This window comes from Balearica regulorum, chromosome 2, assembly GCF_011004875.1.
Source record: "Balearica regulorum gibbericeps isolate bBalReg1 chromosome 2, bBalReg1.pri, whole genome shotgun sequence".
Lineage (NCBI taxonomy): Eukaryota > Metazoa > Chordata > Aves > Gruiformes > Gruidae > Balearica > Balearica regulorum.
In genome coordinates, this window is record NC_046185.1 from 97,821,484 (window position 1) to 97,840,931 (window position 19,448).

Here is a 19,448-nt window from a genome sequence, read left to right on the forward strand (position 1 = left end):
AACTGTGATTTTTAAAGCCATTTTAAAAACTAGGAACAAAACTATATGGATAACTCGCTGCTGAAATATACTGAAAACACAATGCTAAACTTGGTTTCAGCAGTTTTGGACGCTCCTTACTATCCTGCCCTCCTAAACTAAAATTAAACGAGTTCCGCTCAGTTTCAGCTGGTGTGAAACTAGCTTAGCTTTTCAAGAAAGAGTCTTTTCACTGGAAAAAATAAATATATCTGCAAGAATCTGAGGATAGCTGGTTTGCTCTGTCAGCTGATAGCTAGAATTTTACTGCGTGATATATACAGTTCCTACTTTCCTAAGACTCATCCCAAACCCAGTGTAAGAAACAGCTGTTCCTCACTATGTCTGTTGAAATTGAAATCAATACCACAGTTTTACAGCATAATCCTGTTAGGAAAGGTGGAATATGTTTATCTTTAAATAAGAAAAAGATGTCATTAAAAACTGTGAAGAGATGATAGGTGTTGGGAAAATGACATTAGCAACATTAGCAACAGCTGCTCACATACAGTTACACCGATGGTAACAGGGCAATTGCAACTCTGAGTCGGCTAATCCGAACAGGATTAGTCAAAGGATGACGAGTGGTTTTCTGCATGTACAGTAGTGCTAGTAACAGTGAGAAAAGTCTTTGTCATCCACGAACAATTTTTGTCCAAGCACAGCCCTGCATTTGCTCCGCACCGTGCTACACTACCCCATCAGAGCAAAGGCCCCGCGTGGTACCTTTCCTACCAAGGCTCCACCACTTCACCTGAATGCCTACAACTATAATGCTGAACGCCTATAGGAAACCGAGGAATTTGCATTGGCTTTTTTTTTCTCATAGCAAGTAAATCTGCGTGGAATAGCAACACAGAAAGGTCTGGCTGCAGGCGGCAAGTTCCCGGTCTGGCTGCAGGGGTGCCCAGTGGTACCAACTCCGGTTCTGCTGAGTAGCCAAAATGGAAACAGCTGGTGAAAAATTCCTAATAGAGACATGCCTCAAGGATGCTCAGTGAAAGCAGGCAGAGAAGCTGGCCTCATTCCTATATGCTATAGGTCATATATGGCAAATGTTGACATACAGCCCTGTTAGGCAGCTTGGTTTTTTAGCTGCTCACAGGAACTGGGAGTCATATATAGCCCCTTCCCTCCCAGTGGTTTCTCACCCCCTCACGTTTCCCAGGCGCACATTTTATTGTGTGCTGGTGGCAGTGCCAATGCGACCGTCCACGTGCACGCTTGAGAACAGGCTCATTCTTGCAACTGAAGGCAGGGGGTGGCGGATGTAAGGTGATCTTAGCTCAGTGCTGAGGCATTGGCAATTCTCAAGCTGCCGTTCCTGTTTTCCTGGCCCTGACAGGTAACAAAATCTCCTTCTTGTCAGTGTCGCCAGTGAGTAATTGCCATCACAGCCCCTGTATCTATGTGGTCTATATTGTACCTCAGACAGAGTAGATATTTTAATGCGTACACGTCACTTGAAAAAAAAGACGGCGTCCCTCTTATTGTTCCTTTCAAAATAAGGAGAGCTTCTGAATTTTTTTTTGTTTTTGTTTATTGTAGTTTATCTACAGCTTCTCTCCTCTGACAGCTTTTGGCTTAACTTGCTTAAGCTAAAACTGGGTACAAGAAACAGGTGGAGCGTGTTTAATGCAATGTTTCCTCACAAAGCTGCCTTCTCCTGGGAGAAACAAGGGCAGATAAAGACTAGGAACTGCAGCTGGAGAGAGGCTGTCAGAATTTCTTTTACAGGCAAAGTATGCCCTGGTCAAAAAAAAATTACAGACACAAGCATCTGCCCAAATGGATGATGAGTAGATCTTTAATGCGAGGAGCACTGGTTCATGCAAGGCTGCTTTTCTGTCCACTTTCCAGGCAACGATGCACAGAAGCGTAGTGCTAACAGATTTGGGAACAAAGCAAGAATCTGGAACAAGTAACCAAAGGAAAACAAACCCGTACTTACGGCTCAGGGTGCATCTAAACCTGTGGTGTTTCCTAGCACAGACTCATTTCTCTCTCAAAGAAAACAATGGAATCAGCAAGCCCACTCATCTAACTCCTGGCTCAAAACAGAGGTGGCAAAATGGTCACGGGGCAGGGGGGGGCTACATGTGATAGCAAAAGGGCTGCGCTGCAAAGAAAGTTCAACACCATTCTTGGAACAATGCGTTTGCTAATTACTTTCATTTCAGCAAGGCTTTTATGCACTCAGGAAAGGGTAGAGCCAGCTAGCTTTCAGAAATCTACGAACTTGAGTCTTTGGAGACAGTCTCATTCAAAGGTGGAGCAAACCACATGATAGGTGAAAAACTAGGCGTGAAAAGTCAATTAAATTCATGAATTCAAAGAAGTGTCCTTGAGCGAGCTGCATGAAATGAAGCTCTTGCAAGTAACATAAAATCCAAGAGATGGACAAAGCAAAAGAGCTAAAAAGTCAGTTCTGATAAGCAAACCTCTGTGTAGTGGAGAGGGCTGATGTAGCAGGCCGGATACAGGACACAGGTTTGAGGAACTCAGTTGTTTCTCCACCTCCCCAGTAATTTCTCATGGGACCCTGGGCAAGCCACTGACTTGGATTCATCCCCAGCTAACTCTAGACTTTAAGAGGAGGATGGTGCCTAAATTTAGGACTGTCAGCACCTTAGGCCCCTTTCCATTGCCTAGAGGGCAATTTGGACACCAGGTGAGCAAGATGTTCATCTAATTTAGAAATTGTAGCAGAGTATTTACTAATGGACAGGATGAGTACCGGCCTTCTTGCTTCAATTCCCAACTCTGGGCATGGGGATGGCATCACTGATTCTTTGCCAAGACCATAGGAAAGTGCCGTTTATTAAAGAACATGAAACTCTGAAACACACTGTCGATAGGAACAAGATGATGGGTCAGAGACCTGTGTGCTGCTCTTAGTGATTTGCTTCGGAAGATTTTCTAATTGGATGCTTTGGTTTTGACTTGCTTGCAAGCCAGACTTGCCAAGAAATAAGTAAACAAACCCGATAAAGCACATTTTCCACTAACTGTTATTTGCAAATAAGTATTCTGTCATATGCTGCTGTATTCATAGAAGAGGTTGTATACAGAACCAGATCTGGTTTTCTACAAGTGACAGTTTCTGTTCTGTATTTTCCTTTTCTTCACTAAATCCTTCTGTTGCAGTCTTTGCACTAATCTCTTGTATTTATTGATGATAATCCTTGTTATTGTTAAACTCTTGCTTGCATAACCCATTCTTAAGAAGCTGATTAATGACAGATGTAACCTTTTACTGTCTTTTCACACTTCTAGAAGACATAATTCATACTGCTTGTATTTTGAACTCGACTGAATGGAGCTGAAGACCACGCAGAAATACTTCCCCCCCCCTCCCCGAAACAAACTTAGAGTCCAAGCAGAGCTGTGAGAATGTGTCACAGTCCCATGGGATCAGAATATTCAGCCCGGCATTTTGTGTCTGACATGGCCGATGGTGGATGTGTCTGCAACAGCACAGGGATAAGACATAGAGCTCCTTCTCCAGAATATTTCCCCAGCCTTCAGCAATTTGAGATTTTCTGGGCGAGAAGTGAGGTCTTTGCCTTACTACTTCTACCAATATTGTCAGTGACATGAGAGAAACTCAGGTCAATTATGAAATGAAATCCAGTTAAGCACCACAGTAGAAACTGCTTATAACGCCCAAGGGCTCAGGAGTGAAATCCTTTGGGGCCTCTGCGTGTAAGTGCATCAAAAGCGGTGCAGGATGCTGAGCTACCACAGCAGAAATAGCCACCCAACTGCGGGTCAGGGTGCCATCCCGGCGCCACACAGGGCACTTCCTCGGCAGTACGGGTCACCCCTGTCACCTACACAAGGCCTGGGAGAGAGGGCTCTGCTCACCTCTCCCAAGTTATGCCCGCAGAGCTTAACCTTTTGCCTTGCTCCTGATATTCTGCTTGCGGCTCCTGCGCAAGAGCAAATACAGAATAAAAAATGGCAACAGGAGGAGCTGCCACCGCGTGCTGGGACGGGGGGCGGCCAAGCCCCTCCAGCAGCCCTGTGGCTCGCTTCAATGGGAAATGGACACTCTTTCTCCAACGACACCCAGAGACGGCTGGTAAAAGTAAGGGGGAAATTCCTGTTAACTCTCACCTAAAAGTTACGTGGATTCTTTATTCCCGGCTTATTTAAACCTCTTCCCTTTTCCCACCTGATGTTTCCCCTCATCTAAAAATTGGCTTGGCTTCCAGTGAAACATTTCCCTGATGCTTCCACTTCTTTGTTGTGGAAAGTACAAGCGGGAGGAAGGTTTCACAACAGTGCCTCTGAAACCTGAATCTTTGCAAACCGTCGTTCTGTTTCTGGTAACAACAATTTTAGCCCTGGGAGAAACTATGACCTTTGCTCAGTAAAGTTGGTTTTCTCCTTTATTCGAGCTCTAGGCTGCTTTAGATTTCTGGATTTTCAATGGTATCTAGTCGCTGCCACCTTGTGCCAGGACATGCATGGTCTGGAAGAGCTTTCTTTTCTCATCTGGTGATGGCTTTTTGGTGCCAAGCATCATAGAGCTGTCACCTTCCTCCCTAATTTAAATAGGGTTTTGTATGTGGAGTGCATTCCAGAAGGAAAATGACCATTGATGGGACTGAGGTGGGAAGAGGACCTGGCCCCGTGCTACAAACAGGTGGGGTTGGGGCTGCCTCATCAGTGGCTGACCCTCCTCCTCAGCACTTTCAGAGGTCCACAAGTGCAGCGTGAGATAAGCACCTGCGTCCTGTCAGAAACCTCATTCACTGCAGATGGGGAGAAATGGAGAAAGTTACTTTTCCAGAAATTATGCTTCTGCCCGAGGACCCTGACATCTGTAAAGGGAAAATTAGATACATGGTAGCCTGGGTAGTGACAGACAAGAACAAGGTCACTTCCAAGAAGCCTAAATTAGTTAGCTCTTTAATTTGCATGTTATGTAAGGGAGGAAGGGGAATCTCCCCCCCTCCTCTTGTGTCAGAAGGGGTGCAGGGGGACTGGATGGCCCCTAAGAGGGAAATAAGGTACAAGAGGGGCAGCGAGGGGAGGTAAAGGGACATGTTACACAACTTTCACTTAATTGAGAATTGTGTTTCAAATCTGCAGAAAACAGCATGCTGCTCCCCTTGTTCCCTAGACAGAAAGGCACAGTTTTACAATCTCCTTTTATTGTTTTGCTGATAAGCAGGCATTTCACATTTCTGACACTATACAAAATGTCCTTTAGAAAACTCAGTCAGTGCCGTGGCCTTTTCCAGCTGGAACATTAAAACCAGAACCTGGCCGGCCAGCTAAGTTTTCACCCCATAACACAGCGTCTCAGCTGTGGCTGGCCGAGGTACTCTAGCTAGAAAGGTAAAAACCCTGCTGCAGGAGCTGCCAGCTTCAACTCCTGCTTCCACTCTCACCCAAATGGGTAGCAGAGCAAATACAGGTGCAAACTTCCCAGCCCTCGGGGCAAGCTGGCTTGGTGTGCACCAGGATGACTTGTTGAGTACATGACTTTGTAGGATCGCCCACGACTTTGTATTTCCACTCTGCAAACACTGACTGCTAGCCAAACTTTAGTCCTGTTCTGCTTATTTTATAAGACCCCTACCGTGACCCATACCATTACAGACACCTACTATAAACAGCTATAGAGTGAGCAAATCTTCCTTCTTTGGCAACACTCCCAAAGGGTATTTCTGCGTGGCACAGACCTGCCCGGTACCTCCCAGTGTCCAAGGAAGGGTAAGGGGGGTTATCCCTTCCTGGGGAAACCCACCTCCTGGCCTGGCAATTCCTGCGGCCTGAAATGACCCACCCAGGACACTGGTAACTGAACACAAATTTGTTTTTGCATTACTCAAGCAACAGGAATAGCTTGATTCTGGTTAGTCTCAAGATCCGAAAGCAGAGCTATCAGAAATTGCTGAATCAGAGGATATGGATCTCTGACAACAATAATATTTATGAATCCTTACTAAAAATTGCTGAAGTTGTTTTTGGTTTGTTTGGGTTTTTTGTTTTTGTTTTTTTTTAAAAGCACCTTCAGAGATCCCTGCTATATGTTTGTGCTTTGTTACTCAGAGGAAACACGCATGCCATTTTTACCAGCTAACAAAATACTTTCTAACAAGGCATTTTGACAAAGCTGAAAATATCTTACATAGATATGAGTCATTTTGGCTTCAAGTGCACATCTTAGGAAAAAAGAATCTCAGAAAAAAAATCTTTTTTAAGTAAGTACTAGCATGAAATATGGCCTTTAAGAGGCATGGAAAGGCTATGCATATTTGTATTCTATACAGAAATGATAGCTATCTTTCAACCCACACAACTACTTTTTGGTTTTTGTTTTTTGTTTTTTTTTTTAAACACCAAGAAGACCAAAAAAAAAAAAAATCACCTCATCTCTTTCCCAACTTTTGGATACTGATAAAGTTAATTACTTCAGTGGGCTACTACTACTTTTTATACGTAGCTAGGTGACCTCTGCTGGTAGATTCTTATCATGACTGCAATAATTCACACACACAGGTACAGATACATTGGTATTCTGGTAAGTGCTGCCCTACATACACAAGACATAATACACAAGAAGATACAATCCCTGCTCTGAAAAATAGACTCCCACGCTGGAAAGGTGTGAAAAAATATTGTATAACCCAGCTTTCTCCTCTCACAGATGTTTTATAGGGCAGTTTTTAGAGAATCTTTGATAAAAAGGTATGAGCCATTTCAGGATGGGGCCACTGGTGTTTATTCACCATAATGGTCTAAATGCTCGAAACTACTTGGAAAGCCCCTAAACTCCATCGTGTCATGCCAAGGAAAGGATTAGTCTCCGCTTGCATTCCTTTCTTGTACTCTTCCTCATAACATCTGCTAACAGCCATTGTGGGAGAAAGGATACCAGTTAAATGGACCTTTATTCTGACTCAGCATGGTTGTAGACAGTTTGTCTGCTATGATACAGCAGCACAGTATAATTTGATACTTTAAAAAAATGGCCATTCACCTGAGAGATCACAATGCAACTTGCATTAACAGCCTTGGTCTTTGTAATATCCAAGGTCACTTCTATTATTACAGCACAGTGCACGGAAATACCACAAATACCAAGAGAGTCTTATCTATTTATCATAGGTGAAATTGGCACGCTTTGCAGCACGACGGCTCCACATTGCATCCCAGGCATTTGAGTTCATTTGAGTTTATATTCAGAGGATGGTTTTCTCAGGAGCTTAGTGGATTTCATGCATGTATAGATTTGCGATGGTATTGCCACGGCCATTTGTCAAGTGTCCAGCTTCCACACCGACAGCTACCATGCCTCAACACAAAGCAGCAAATATAAACATGTCAGAAAAAACCCTCACCCTGACCTTGCCAGAGGTAGCAGTAGGAGCCGAAGGCAAAGGCTGGGCACAACCACACATCCCCAGCTTTACACGCTTGCTGCTGCTCACACAGCCCGGACCCTAAAACACGCTCTGTGGCACGGTGCCCTGCCTTGCCACGGAAGAAAAGGGGGATTATACCCTAACGTCTCACCGCTGCTGCCAAACGCAACCGTTTGAGACACACACACCCCCCCCACACCCCCCCCGAGCCCACCCGGCTGCGCCTGCAGAGAGCCGGCGGGGGTCGGGCGTACCAGGCCGCGCCGAGTCCCGATGCCCCCGGGGAGCCCCTCCGGCCGCCTCCGGCAGCCCCCGGCGTCCCGCTGCCGACTCCCTCGGCGGCTGGGGAAGGACAGGAGGGGACGCTCGCCGGGTCCTTCCCCCGAGGCGGCGGGAGCAGCGGGCCAAACCCAGAGCCCCCGCCGGGCGGCGGAGCTGCTCCAACGCTCGCCGCAAGCCTGAGGGGCAGCCACGACACCTCCATCGCGGGCGGTACCGCGCCTGCCGCCACCGCCCGGCCCGCCCCGCTGTTATAACAACAACCACCACCACCACCACCACCAACCACCACGCTGACAATAATCACAATAATTATCGTCCTTCTGGCGAGGGCCATGGTGCCCCGGGCACCGCCGCCAGGCGGCTGAGCCGGACGGCCGCCCTCAGGTGCGAGGCGCCAGGCGGCAGGGCGCCCCCTGGCGGCCCGCCCCCGGCGCGGCCCGCGGCTCACACCCCCCCCCCGCCGCCGCCGCCCCGCCTCTCCCCTCCCCGCCCTCGGGTCGCCCCCGGCCCCCCCCGGTCGCCCGCCGCCGCCCGCCGCTCTGAAGTTCGCAGGCGATTTCCTTTCCAGCCCGGCCTTATCTCGGCCCGCACGTTGCCGCGCGGTGACTAATAGCAGAATAACATTGTCTCGGGATAAAATAGCGCCGGGGCTGTTTACCCGCTCCATGGGGGTTCGCTATAAAAGGGCGCCGGGGACCGCCGCGCCAGCCAGACGCGCCGGGGCGCACCGAGCCGCTGCTTGTGCCCGCGCTGCGCCCCGCAGAGAACGGGACACGGCTCTCCGTCCCGACGCTGGGAGAGACTTTCCCTCATTTTTTCTCTCTTATTAATTTTTCCCTTCCATCCCCCCCCCTTTTTTTTTTTTTTTTTTTTTTTTCCGTCCGCTCTCCGCTGCCTGCTATGGATTATTCCCAGATGATCGTCTCGCTGCTCTTCGTGCTCTGCCCGGGGCTGCTGCCGGCAGGTAGGTGACGGCCCCCAGCCGCTCGCCGCCGCCTGGGTCCGTCCCTGCGGGGTGCTGCCGGGTCTCACCGGGGCTCCGTGCCGGACCCCCCCGGGGGGGAAGGCGGCCGGAGGAGGCTGAGGGATGCGGCGGGAGGGCCTGCCGGCGGAGATGCGCGGGGTGCGTGGTTGCCGCGGGTGCTGAGCTCTGCCGCTCCCTCCCGCAGCCCCCGGAGCCGAAGCGGACGCCGCGCCGCCCCCCGCCACCGCCGCGCACCGCCGCGCCCGGCGCTGCTCCTGCTCCTCGCTGCTGGACGAGGAGTGCGTCTACTTCTGTCACCTCGACATCATCTGGATCAACACCCCCGAGTGAGTGGACCGGGGGGGCTGCTTCGGCAGTTGCCGAGCGCTGGGTTCCCCTTTGGTTGGGAAAAGGGGAGGGGGACTTAAGAAGAACAAGCTCCCTGCAGAAATGGGAAGGGGAGGAAGGAACAGTTATTTGCACGGTCTCTCCTATGGCTTTTCTCCCCCCCACACACCTCCTGCTTACTGTTCACCGGGAGAAAGCAAGCAGGGTTTGACCACCGAGATTGAGCAGACGATAGCTCCTAATAGTCCTAACACACCTGCGTTCCTAAAATCCGGGCAGGAGTATTTCCTTTGGGCACTGCTCAGCAAAGGCTGTGGGATACTTTTCGCTATGAATCAGAAGCAGACCAAATGCCAAAAGTATGGTTTTGCCAGCCTGAATTTGCCTGAGCATTTTTCTTTCCGACAAGTTAGGAGGCTGGAAGGCTTACTTTGGCACAGAGTGGCTCCTCACTGCCTCTTGCTGCAAATTAACGCATCCCATGTGTTAATAGGGTACAGTGTCCATTTCTATGCTCTCCTCACCAAAGAGGAGTGAGCCGGAGCCTCACCTAACACTGCAAACACTGACTTAGGTGATTTGTTCTGCTACTGAGTTTCCTCGGAGCGGAGAGGATCTGTTCCTCATTTTTATTGCTTCTTTCGATGTTAGCAGTTACCAAAGTTCAAAGAGATGAGGTTTTATTGCTTTCTGTCTAACAGGGAGGCACAGAAGCCTTATGAAATCACAATTAAAAGGTCATTAGCCTTGTCAGTAGCCATGCTAATGAATATGTTCCAGGATCATCAGAAGCATTTGCATGAAAATTGTGATCGACAAGGCATTCCCAATCCCACAACCTTTACTCATGCAATCAATCCCATTGATAAGATTGCCCCAAATACCCCGCTGTTTTGGAGCCGCAGGATTATTTGACTGACTTTCATGTTGTCTCTTTGATCATAGGAAGACTGTTCCGTATGGTCTTGGAGGCCCTTCTCGTTCCAGAAGATCGCTGAAGGACATGGTGCCGGAGATGCTCACTGAACCTAGCAGCAGATGCCAATGTGCCAACCAGAAGGACAAGAAATGTCTGAACTTCTGCCAGACAGGAAAAGATCTCTGGTGCGTCGATTGTTGCTACTCTTTAAAAGGCAGTGCATGTAAAAGGGATGGATTGTGGTAAACTTACTCATTTTGGCACTTGCTGAGTGCATAATCTCCCCAAAGCCTTGCCTCCTACCTGAGTGCTCACACAGCTGTAATACATGCTATGGTTTGGCCCAGAAAGATGGCTTATTACATGCCTTGAGAAGCGGTTGATGAGATGTCTCACCTTGTGGACTGCAGACTTGTGTTTTGTTTTGTTTTGTTTTGTTTTTAACAGCAGTGCCTTTTCACTTTTAACAGGGCTCAGTCCACAGTGGAGAAAACCTTGCGTCACCGCAACAAAGCTGGCAATTGCATCGGACCCAAGTGCATGAACCGACAGCTTGTTGACAGCAAGAAAATGAAGCGGTGAGTTTCTTCTCATCCTGTTGTAGTTCCCTGGAGCAGCAATAGAGAGCACAGTTCACCTGCCTTCAGGTCAGCGTGGGCTTAGCTGGTGATTTCAGCTTGAGAGTTACAGATGAATCAGTGAGGATGTCTTGAGGGCTTTCCTTCATGCAGTGTGTTTTTATCTTGTGAAGACACAAGTGCTTAGCTCTGTCTTGCGTCCTCCATTTGCTTAGAGGAAGCAGGCTTAGTCGTAGGCCTACGAAATACACCAAACTTCAGAAGAGTATGAAATCATGAAATACTGACAGAAATAAAAAGAGCCCATCATTTTAGTGTGTTCATGCACTATCTATCTTAACTACTTAAAAATATTATGTCCCAACTATTCAAATATGAAATTGAATCAGAATGCCTTTTCTTACATACTTTATTTTACTGGAGGGGAAAAAAAGATTATTGATCTATCCAGATTTTGAATATATTGTTTCTTCTGGCTGGTATGGCTGGCTTTTTAGAATGCAGGAGGCAGATTTCTACTTGCCTTATCTCTTACATTGCCTGATAAATGTGCGTAAAATGAGTACAGGATATTAGTGATGGAAATGAGTGCAAAAAGGTTGAGGAAAGGGAAAATGAAGACTAAATTAATATTTGAGCCCAATTTAATATTTGATATTAGGAGTAAATTTCAGGACTGCCCTTTGAGGTCTGTGCAGAGTAAGTTGAGTGGCAGTAGGCAGCAACATCACTCCACAGTGCAGTTCAGAGACACCTGCATTGGACTTGGTGCAGCTATGAACCCCACAGAGGTGAAGTCAGCTTTGAAGCTGAGTGTTAGCACAGCTCTATCAGCTCCGGCGTTCAGCGTTCAGCCATGTAAAAGTATGGCATACACAAGTTTGCCCATACAGAAGAGGACTCTTTAGCGCTGCTTTGAAAAGCAGAACAGAATTTATGGAAGCAGGCAGCCTGATGATTCTGAGTGAGACTTAGGCCCTGGAAGTCTTAAATAATTTTTGAAAATGAGGCTTGCTTGCTTACTTGAAAAATGCACCCATTCATTGGAAGCAGTGTCAGGTTTACCTAAAAGAAACAAAACAGACAAAAAGAGTAATGCTGAAGACCTCTTGACTGGATATGTGCTATTTAAGGAAGTCTGGGCCATCTATTTTCAATGAATATTTTAACTTATTTTAATGTTTGCATTGAAATTCTGAATCCAATATTTCAAGTGGCTTAAGTTAGTGTAATTCTGACAGAGGTATAGCAATCAGCAGTTACTGAGGATCCCATGGCAGAAATCTAGACTGAAGCTTATTTAATAAAAAACTGAATATTTGCCCACTGGAGATGCATCTTTCATTATTGTAACAGTGAATGTATATTTCTTATTTTTGCAGGCTGGAAGCCATTGGTAACAGTATCAAAGCTTCCTTCAGTATTGCAAAGCTGAAGGCTGAGCTCCAGAAAGGGTGGAAGCTGAAACATAACAGGGCAAACAAAAGGCAAAGCATCTGGGAAAGCCTGAAAGCATCCTAGTGGGAAGATCACCTGAATCTTTCTCCACCACACTTGCTGACAAAGCGTCACCAAAACTCTCTCTTGACTTCTAACATTCCATGATGGCGAAGGGCCTTCCTGTCCAAGTGTTTGCGCAGCAGAGCAAAACACTAAGGAAGTCCCGTATTTGGAGCTATAAAAGCAAAGGATTTCATCATTTTGGAATTCAGATGGATGGGTAGAGGGGTTGAAGGGGAATCCGCAGTAACATACATGAAAAGCCATCTTTCTGAAGAAACATTTAAACATTGCTTCTGGAATGCTACCCATCAGTTGAGCGGCTTTCGGGGTCTATGTCAAAAGCATCTTGCAAGGAAGACCTCACAGATGTGCTTAGAAAGGACAGAAAGCAAGATCTGAGTGGACAAACTTCAAAGTGAAAAACTCTGCCTTTTGATTAAGATGCAAATACAAAAGTCCCAGTGCTACTTTAATCAGGACTTACTGCGTATATACATGTCTACCTCGCGTACTGTTTGTTGCACTCCTGCTAGAGTATTTTTACACCTTTTTATTGCCTTTACTAATCAGCTGCAACCCTTTGCCTTTTTCCAGAAGTCTAGTTTACTTGTACAACCAGAGTTATCTGAATGTGGGTTACACACTGTGGTTGTTTGCATAGTCAAAGTCCTTTGGTTTTGGATACCAAAGGACTCTTCAACATAAAATAAAAGTTAGAGGACACTACTAGGTTTCCCATAACAAGAGCATTTGGCTAACTGAACTTCTAATAATAGAGGTTGTTGTGTCTTAAATGCCACCAAAAATGCCCCGAAATACCAGAGGCTGTTGTGAGATTTATTCAGTGCCTTGTTTAGTGGAAATGCGTTGAGACAAAGGGTTGTTTTGAATTATGTCAAAAGGCTAATATTGGGTGAATGTTTATAGCAGTGAATTTATTCACATTGTTGAATTTGCTGACAGGTTGAATCTTATGTGCTTATTTTTTGTGTTTTGTATTTATATTCACACAAGTTCTTCATTATATTTACCATGTTGAATACACATTGAAGTAGGCCATATTGGTCTATGCATGTTTTATGTATTTCTGTATGAAATTGGAAAATGCTTTATGCCTATCAAGGTAAATATCTTCAGAAATAAATATTTTTAATTACTGTACTGGCTTGTTTTTCATATGCCCCATTTTTCCACAGGCTGTGGCTCCATGATATTGGAAGTGGATTGCCCCATGTATGAAGCTGACCTAGATGCAGTGTGCACATGTGACTGCCTTTCTGTCAGACTAGCCAGATCACAACACAGAAAGGTTGTGCCAGATGTGAGACAACGCATAATACTTGTTGTAGCTTCAAGCTTGCTCACCAAAACTTTATGGTGGAATTTGAATTGGCCAAATGAACTCATCCCGGAGCAGCACTGTCACCTGGCTGATGTCTTTTTCATCCAATAGTACAAATTCTAGTGTCAGATTTACCGTACCATTAAAATATGGCCAGTCAGGGATTGGATATAGATGAACTAGAGGAGAAAATGCACACACTGGATACTTTGTGGGCTCTATTGGACTAGGCAGTGTTATGTTATTTATTACCATGCTATCCTAAAAGTCTCAGCCCAGCCCATGCAAGTTAAAGATGGAGATTTCAATGGAGCCTGGCCCAAGCCCAGGAAAGAGCTAGAGCTATAGTGAAACTTTGCATGTCTCCAAACATTGGCCTAAAGTGGTTAGCTGGAAAGATGCTTAAAGCAAATAAATGAATTTAATTGTCTCTGACCCTATAGGAGATTAAAAAAAAAAAAAAAAAAGCACAAGAGTTAGTCCATGGATAAAACTAAGTGTTTGGATTTTTTTTTTTTTTTAAATAAATGTTTACAAACAGATACAAGACAAGATGTGTGACACTTACAAACACTGACAGCACATCACTGTTAAAAATTTCTGAAATGGTTCTGGATTTCTTGTCAATATTCATTTGTTTGCAGCATTTTTCACCCCCAAACACCATAAGGCTGAATAAAGCCTACATCATGTTTCCTTCAGGCTGTTCTGCTATGTTTTGGGGCAGTAATTCAGTGAAGAGAGGGCAGTGCTGGCAGCCGGGGTCCGACAGGAGAGCCTGGCCCAGGCAGTGGGAAGGAACCGGGAGCCCCTGCGCTGCTGCAGGGCGGGATGCGGCCCCCCCCCCCGAGCCGCCCTTTGATCTCTGCTTCGGGTCGTGCGTGGATCGGTGACCTCTGTCAGGTGTGAAGAGACCTCGCTAATGCTCCCTGGTTTTGCCGTTTCTTCCCCCTCCAGTAGTTGCCTTCGGCAGGGAAAATAAACAAGCAAGTAGTCGAGGTGCTGCCTCTCACCCAGCCGACGTGGCAGGCGAGTGGGTGGCATGGGGTGCCCCTGCCAGGGAAGGGGCCGTGCATCGTCATCCCTGTCCCAGTCACTCCTGTTTTCTCTCCCAGGAGAGAACGGGAGGAGAGGAGCGATGCTGGGAGCGGAGGAGCGCTGCAGCGGTGCCTGTGCTATTATGAAGGCTGGCTATCTGGACTTTCTAGGTGGCCAGGCTAAATGGTGCCATGGGTAGGCTTCAGTGGCCCAAATTCCTGGCCAGCTGCTCAAGGGATTCTTGAGAGATCATGCTAAAAATAAACCTGTTCCTTCTAGGGTTTTCTGTGCTCATGCCTGGCCTCCAGATCGGGCTTTCATCCTCCTTTCCCCTTCCTGAACTGACCCCACTGCTTGCTCGTGCTGCGGCTTTGTGTAGTGATGGGCACCCCCTGGCCTTTTGGGGAAGGCACAGTCCCCAGAGCTGAGCGAGGTAAAGTAAGAGTCCCGCACAGCACCGAGCCCGAGAGGCAATGCAAACAGCACAAGGAGGGTTAGATGCCCCGATGCTGGGGGCTTGCAGGCTTTGGGAAGAGCAAAGTGCTTTCGTGCTGCCCAGCCTGCTCCAGGGGCCTATTCGCATGCGGCGGGGGCGGAAGGGGGTGCGTCCCTGCCCCTCACCCCGTGCTATTTACCTTCTGGCATAGGAACATAAACTGCAGCTTACCCTGGTTTGCATTAATGATCTGGACCGAAAACCAGAATTTAACAGTCTGTTTGTCTCACTGAATAAGCAAAAGGGAACATGAAGTGTTTTATCTTAAGGCTGGCTCACATACAAGTACCAGGGTCTGTCCCAGAGGTTTGCTCCTTCTCAAAGCGAGCTCCATAGCGGAAAGCGATTCAATAACTCAGGCCAGAGCCCCCGGTGAAAAAAGAGAGGCATGGTATGTGCTGGGATTTATGGCACTGAACACAGAGCAGTGTAAAAGTACATTCTTACTTATAATAAATGACCTGAGCGAAAAAATATTCTACCTGAAGCCAATGGAAACATTGTGCTGACTGCAGAGGCAAAGCTGCAGAATCAGGGCTCTCCTTCTAACTAGAACTAATCATCTCACTTCTTCTCTTAAAAAGTAAACCTTTCATGGCCATAATCTATCTCCTTTTTAAGTGAGAGGTTCTTCTAACCCAGGATGAAATTTGAGAAGGACAAAGGGAAACATATAGAGAAGAGGGTCACCGCTTTCCAGCCTGGCCATACTCTAATGGTCCCAAAATACACCTGACGTATGGCTGAAATTCCAGCGTGGATCAAGAACAAGGAAAGGCCCCGTTTCTGAGCTGTTACCAAATTGTGTCTCCCTCCTTTGATTTTTTCTGGGTTTGGCATGGCCATTTCTGAAATTGCAAAAAGTTTCACAGGAAAAGACAACTATTTCTCTCCAAAATTAATCTTGCTGCACTTATTTTTATTCAATGCTGTGTGTAATTCTTTCTTTCTCAGCTGGTTTATTTTTATTTTCTCTGTTTAAAGGCTGTTTTGACTATATATCAAAACAAGGTATACAATAAAACAAAGCTTTGACTTGTGAGTCAGGCTTCAAGTCAGGAAAATACTACAATGCTACTGAAATTCTTTCCGTCTTATCTACATAATTCTGACTTAATTTTTCCAGAAATGGCAACTCTAATCTGTACCATGTTATCACGAACTGCCCCAAAATAATTCACGCAGGATGTCCTAATGTTGCCTATAGAAGTTACCAAATACCAGCCTCTTTGTTCATGTTTCCTTACATTAGGATAAATTTAGCCTCCACAACACACTTCTATATTTACAAACACAGAATGAGCTGGATAAACCGCTGTTTGAATGCTATCTGATGTTTACTTTCTTCACACTCAACTGTTTGCCTCTGTGTATATAAAACCATATCAATTTTGACTTCGTCTGCACCATGGCACTATTATTAGGTTCCTTGGGTAGAAATCCAGCTTCTATTCGCAGCCGATATCTTTATTTAATTTACTGTTCTTCCTTTGTGACCTAGGAAACAAAAGGACGGAGTTTTTGATTAATTAGAGGAGAATGCTTGGAAGCTGTGATGGTGAGTGTAAGTATGTGAAGAGACAGAGCGCCACAGATAAAGTACAAAGATAGCGGCAGGATCATTTTTCCTGAGGTAAACATCGTGCGAACGACATTTCGGAAACTTAGCCAGAATGGGTGTTCGTGTCTTTCTTTATTTTATATCTCTGATCAAATCTGAGCTAGGTGAAAAATGATAGGGAGGCCTGTTTTGCTATTTCTCAATATGGTTAAACAATCAGCTGGTATGTCTTCGTGGTTTGCCTGGGACAAGTTCCTCTGCTCTGATCAGGTCAAGGAGACCTGAATTCTGCCTGAAGTCCACTGGGTCAGTCGGCCAGCCAACAGCTCCCTCAGTGTTAGAGGCATCGTTTATGCCAGTGAAAACGAGAGCAGAACTTGACCCAGAAAGGTTTTGTTCTTTGGGATATCGCCACGATGGGGCAAACGGACTCTGTTTTGCTGATGCTAGCACTGGGCTCCAGCGGCTCTTGCTGCTCTTGGTCCAGGTTTGGGGGGTTTTCTTGCTTTTTTTTTCCTCTCTGCAAGCATTTTATAGTAACAAATTAGATAAGTATCACTTTGGTAAGCAATGGGACAGTTTGCCTCTGGCTCAAGAAAACTGCGTTCAGAAATGGATGAGCCCCATGGAGTTTGCGGTTTCTTTGACCTCTCCAACTATTTTGGGGGCTGCAGAAATTATTTGAGTTCACCAACTGTAATTCAAGCCCACACTTTTGTTGTTGTGTTTTTCCCCCCAAGGAAATAAAAAAACCCACAAACCCAATCCTAAAGCTAACTTTTTTCTAGCTAAAGGAAGAATGTATGTTATGTGCCAGTCACTAGAAATAAATCCAACCTCTAGTCTGGCAAGAAGAAAGCAGCACTGTATTTTGGTCATATATATGGGATTTACATTTTCCTCTGCTTTCTCCATGTCTTTTCACAGACACAATTCAGCCAAGCACTTGGTGAAGTGTCTAATCATGAAAAATTAGTCAATGCCCTAAGGACTTCTTGTGCAAAGGTAGCCACATGCATCGAATGATTTGATGGGCCAGAGCTTCTGTCGTCATCTTTCTCATCTTCATTTCAGTCCTATTGTTGCAAGAGATCTATTTTTCTTTTGCTTCTTATTTTCATCTTCTCTTATTTTTATCAGGAGTATAAAGCAGTGATATTCACAAACTAGACAGCAAACTAAAGTGGACAGAAAAATTGGGCAAATGATGCCTGTCATATTCTTACCAGAAATGTGCAGGCCTTTAAGTTGTGCATTTGCCTGTGGAAGGATTTCCAAGTAGCTGATTTAATCACAGGCTCAACCCTGCAAAGAGTTAAACTCTGTGGCCATCAGCTGCTTGTGAAAATGTGGTCAGCTAAATGTGCACAGACTGGGAGCTTCAAAGGATCCAAGGTGCTGGATACTTTGCAGGACCAAACTCCCTCCTCGAGGAAGTAAGGACTTCTCCTGTGCTTTCTCGTACCCTGAAGTTGCTCACCCGCTTCAGTGAGCATCCCTCGAGTAGCATAAGTGAGCACAAAACAAGAACCATAATATTATCTGCAGGAGAGGTGCCTTGAGAGTGTCCTCTGGGTTTTTTTCCTCATGACTGTACGTCTCATCTGACCTCAAGGGAGACATCTCTTTCCTCACACATGGGCTGTCCAGCACATCCGTCAGGCAGATGACTTCATTACGTGGGAAGGCAAGCAGGGATCAAAGAACCCACGCTGCTGAAAGGAGCGCTCATCGCTGGGCTGCACAGACCCTACCCTGCACAATGCTGCTGACGGCATGCTCCGCGGGGGGACGGGAGAGAGGGTGGCTGCAAGTCACAGGTCGCACCAGCAGCCCTGATCGGTCCCCTGGAAACGTAAACTGCTCTTCCCACGTGGTTGCGGTTTGCCCCGGGTAATGCCATGCAGGTCGTTTTGCGACAGCAGCTGCTCTTTCCATACGTATCGCCTCAAAATGACCCCATGGGTTTTATTAGTATCTTATAGCAGATTTTTCTGAGAAGGCATCTCAGGCGGGAGGGCTGTCCACTCATTCCAGTTTCCCCTATGGATGGACTAAACCGGCATCATTCAGGCGAGTTTGGAGGAACGCCACGGATTTCACCAGCCCAGAGGTTTTTCAGTGTATCATCAGTCATGCAGCAATAGCATACGACTGTGAAATCCACAGACACCTCTAGAGGTCCACATTTCTTCCGTGTATTCGTAAGAAGAATCTTTTCATCATTTTCCCAAAAACTGTACTCCCCTATCTTTCTAAAATCTTATGGCTTTTCCTGAAGACTTGGCCTGCTGTTTTGCCTCCTGAGTCTCTGCTAACCGTTACGTCATTCTCGGTTACACATCCAGCTGGATGCTTTGCAGCGATGTGCTTTCCAGTGGCTTCCAAACAACGTACATTAAGGCTGTTAATTTAATTTTACTTCACCCTGAGTCTGCTTCATCATAAGGACGCCTTTCACCTGGCTGAAAAGCAAAGTGCCTGTGAGTGCCGTCCTTTGCCTGGAGTTGGCAATGGATTATGGATTGCTGGTTCCGGTGTTGATCCTTTAGGCAAGTCAGAGAGTTGGCTGGATATTACTGTATAGTAAAAATTTATTCTTTGAACTAACCACTTTCTGCTGAGTAATTACTTTTCTCCTCAAACATTTCTAGAAATGTCTATGCATTCACAAGGGTCAACTTTCTAAGTGAACTACAGCCTTTTCTTCCCCATCCCTTTATTTTTCTTCTCTCAAGCATTTCTGTGCTGTTCCTGTGACCAAACACAGCTTTTGTGAGCTGCTTCTGTATGAAGCTGTGATCGTAGCTGTTTTTTCAGCCTGTGATCCATGAACATCTGAAGAACCACGAAACATGATTAAGGGATGCAAGTTCATATGTGCTTTACAACAACCTGCATATGCGAAATTCCTGGAACAGTTTGCACTTCCACTGGAAATTTTTTGGTAGTCCACATTACAAATTAGTTAAACCTGTGTCTTATACATGGAAAGTAGGTTTGAAAAAACGTTGCAG

General features: G+C 46.1%; 1 protein-coding gene across 1 annotated transcript; it reads left to right on the forward strand.

Annotated features, from left to right (window-relative positions):
- Positions 1-8,367: 8,367 nt before the first annotated feature.
- Positions 8,368-13,155, forward strand: EDN1 (endothelin 1). Its single transcript, XM_075745030.1, has 5 exons — positions 8,368-8,646; positions 8,852-8,993; positions 9,940-10,098; positions 10,384-10,491; positions 11,874-13,155. Exons 1-5 carry the CDS (start codon positions 8,583-8,585, stop codon positions 12,010-12,012), a joined length of 612 nt encoding a protein of 203 aa, XP_075601145.1. The 5' UTR covers positions 8,368-8,582; the 3' UTR covers positions 12,013-13,155.
- Positions 13,156-19,448: the final 6,293 nt, after the last annotated feature.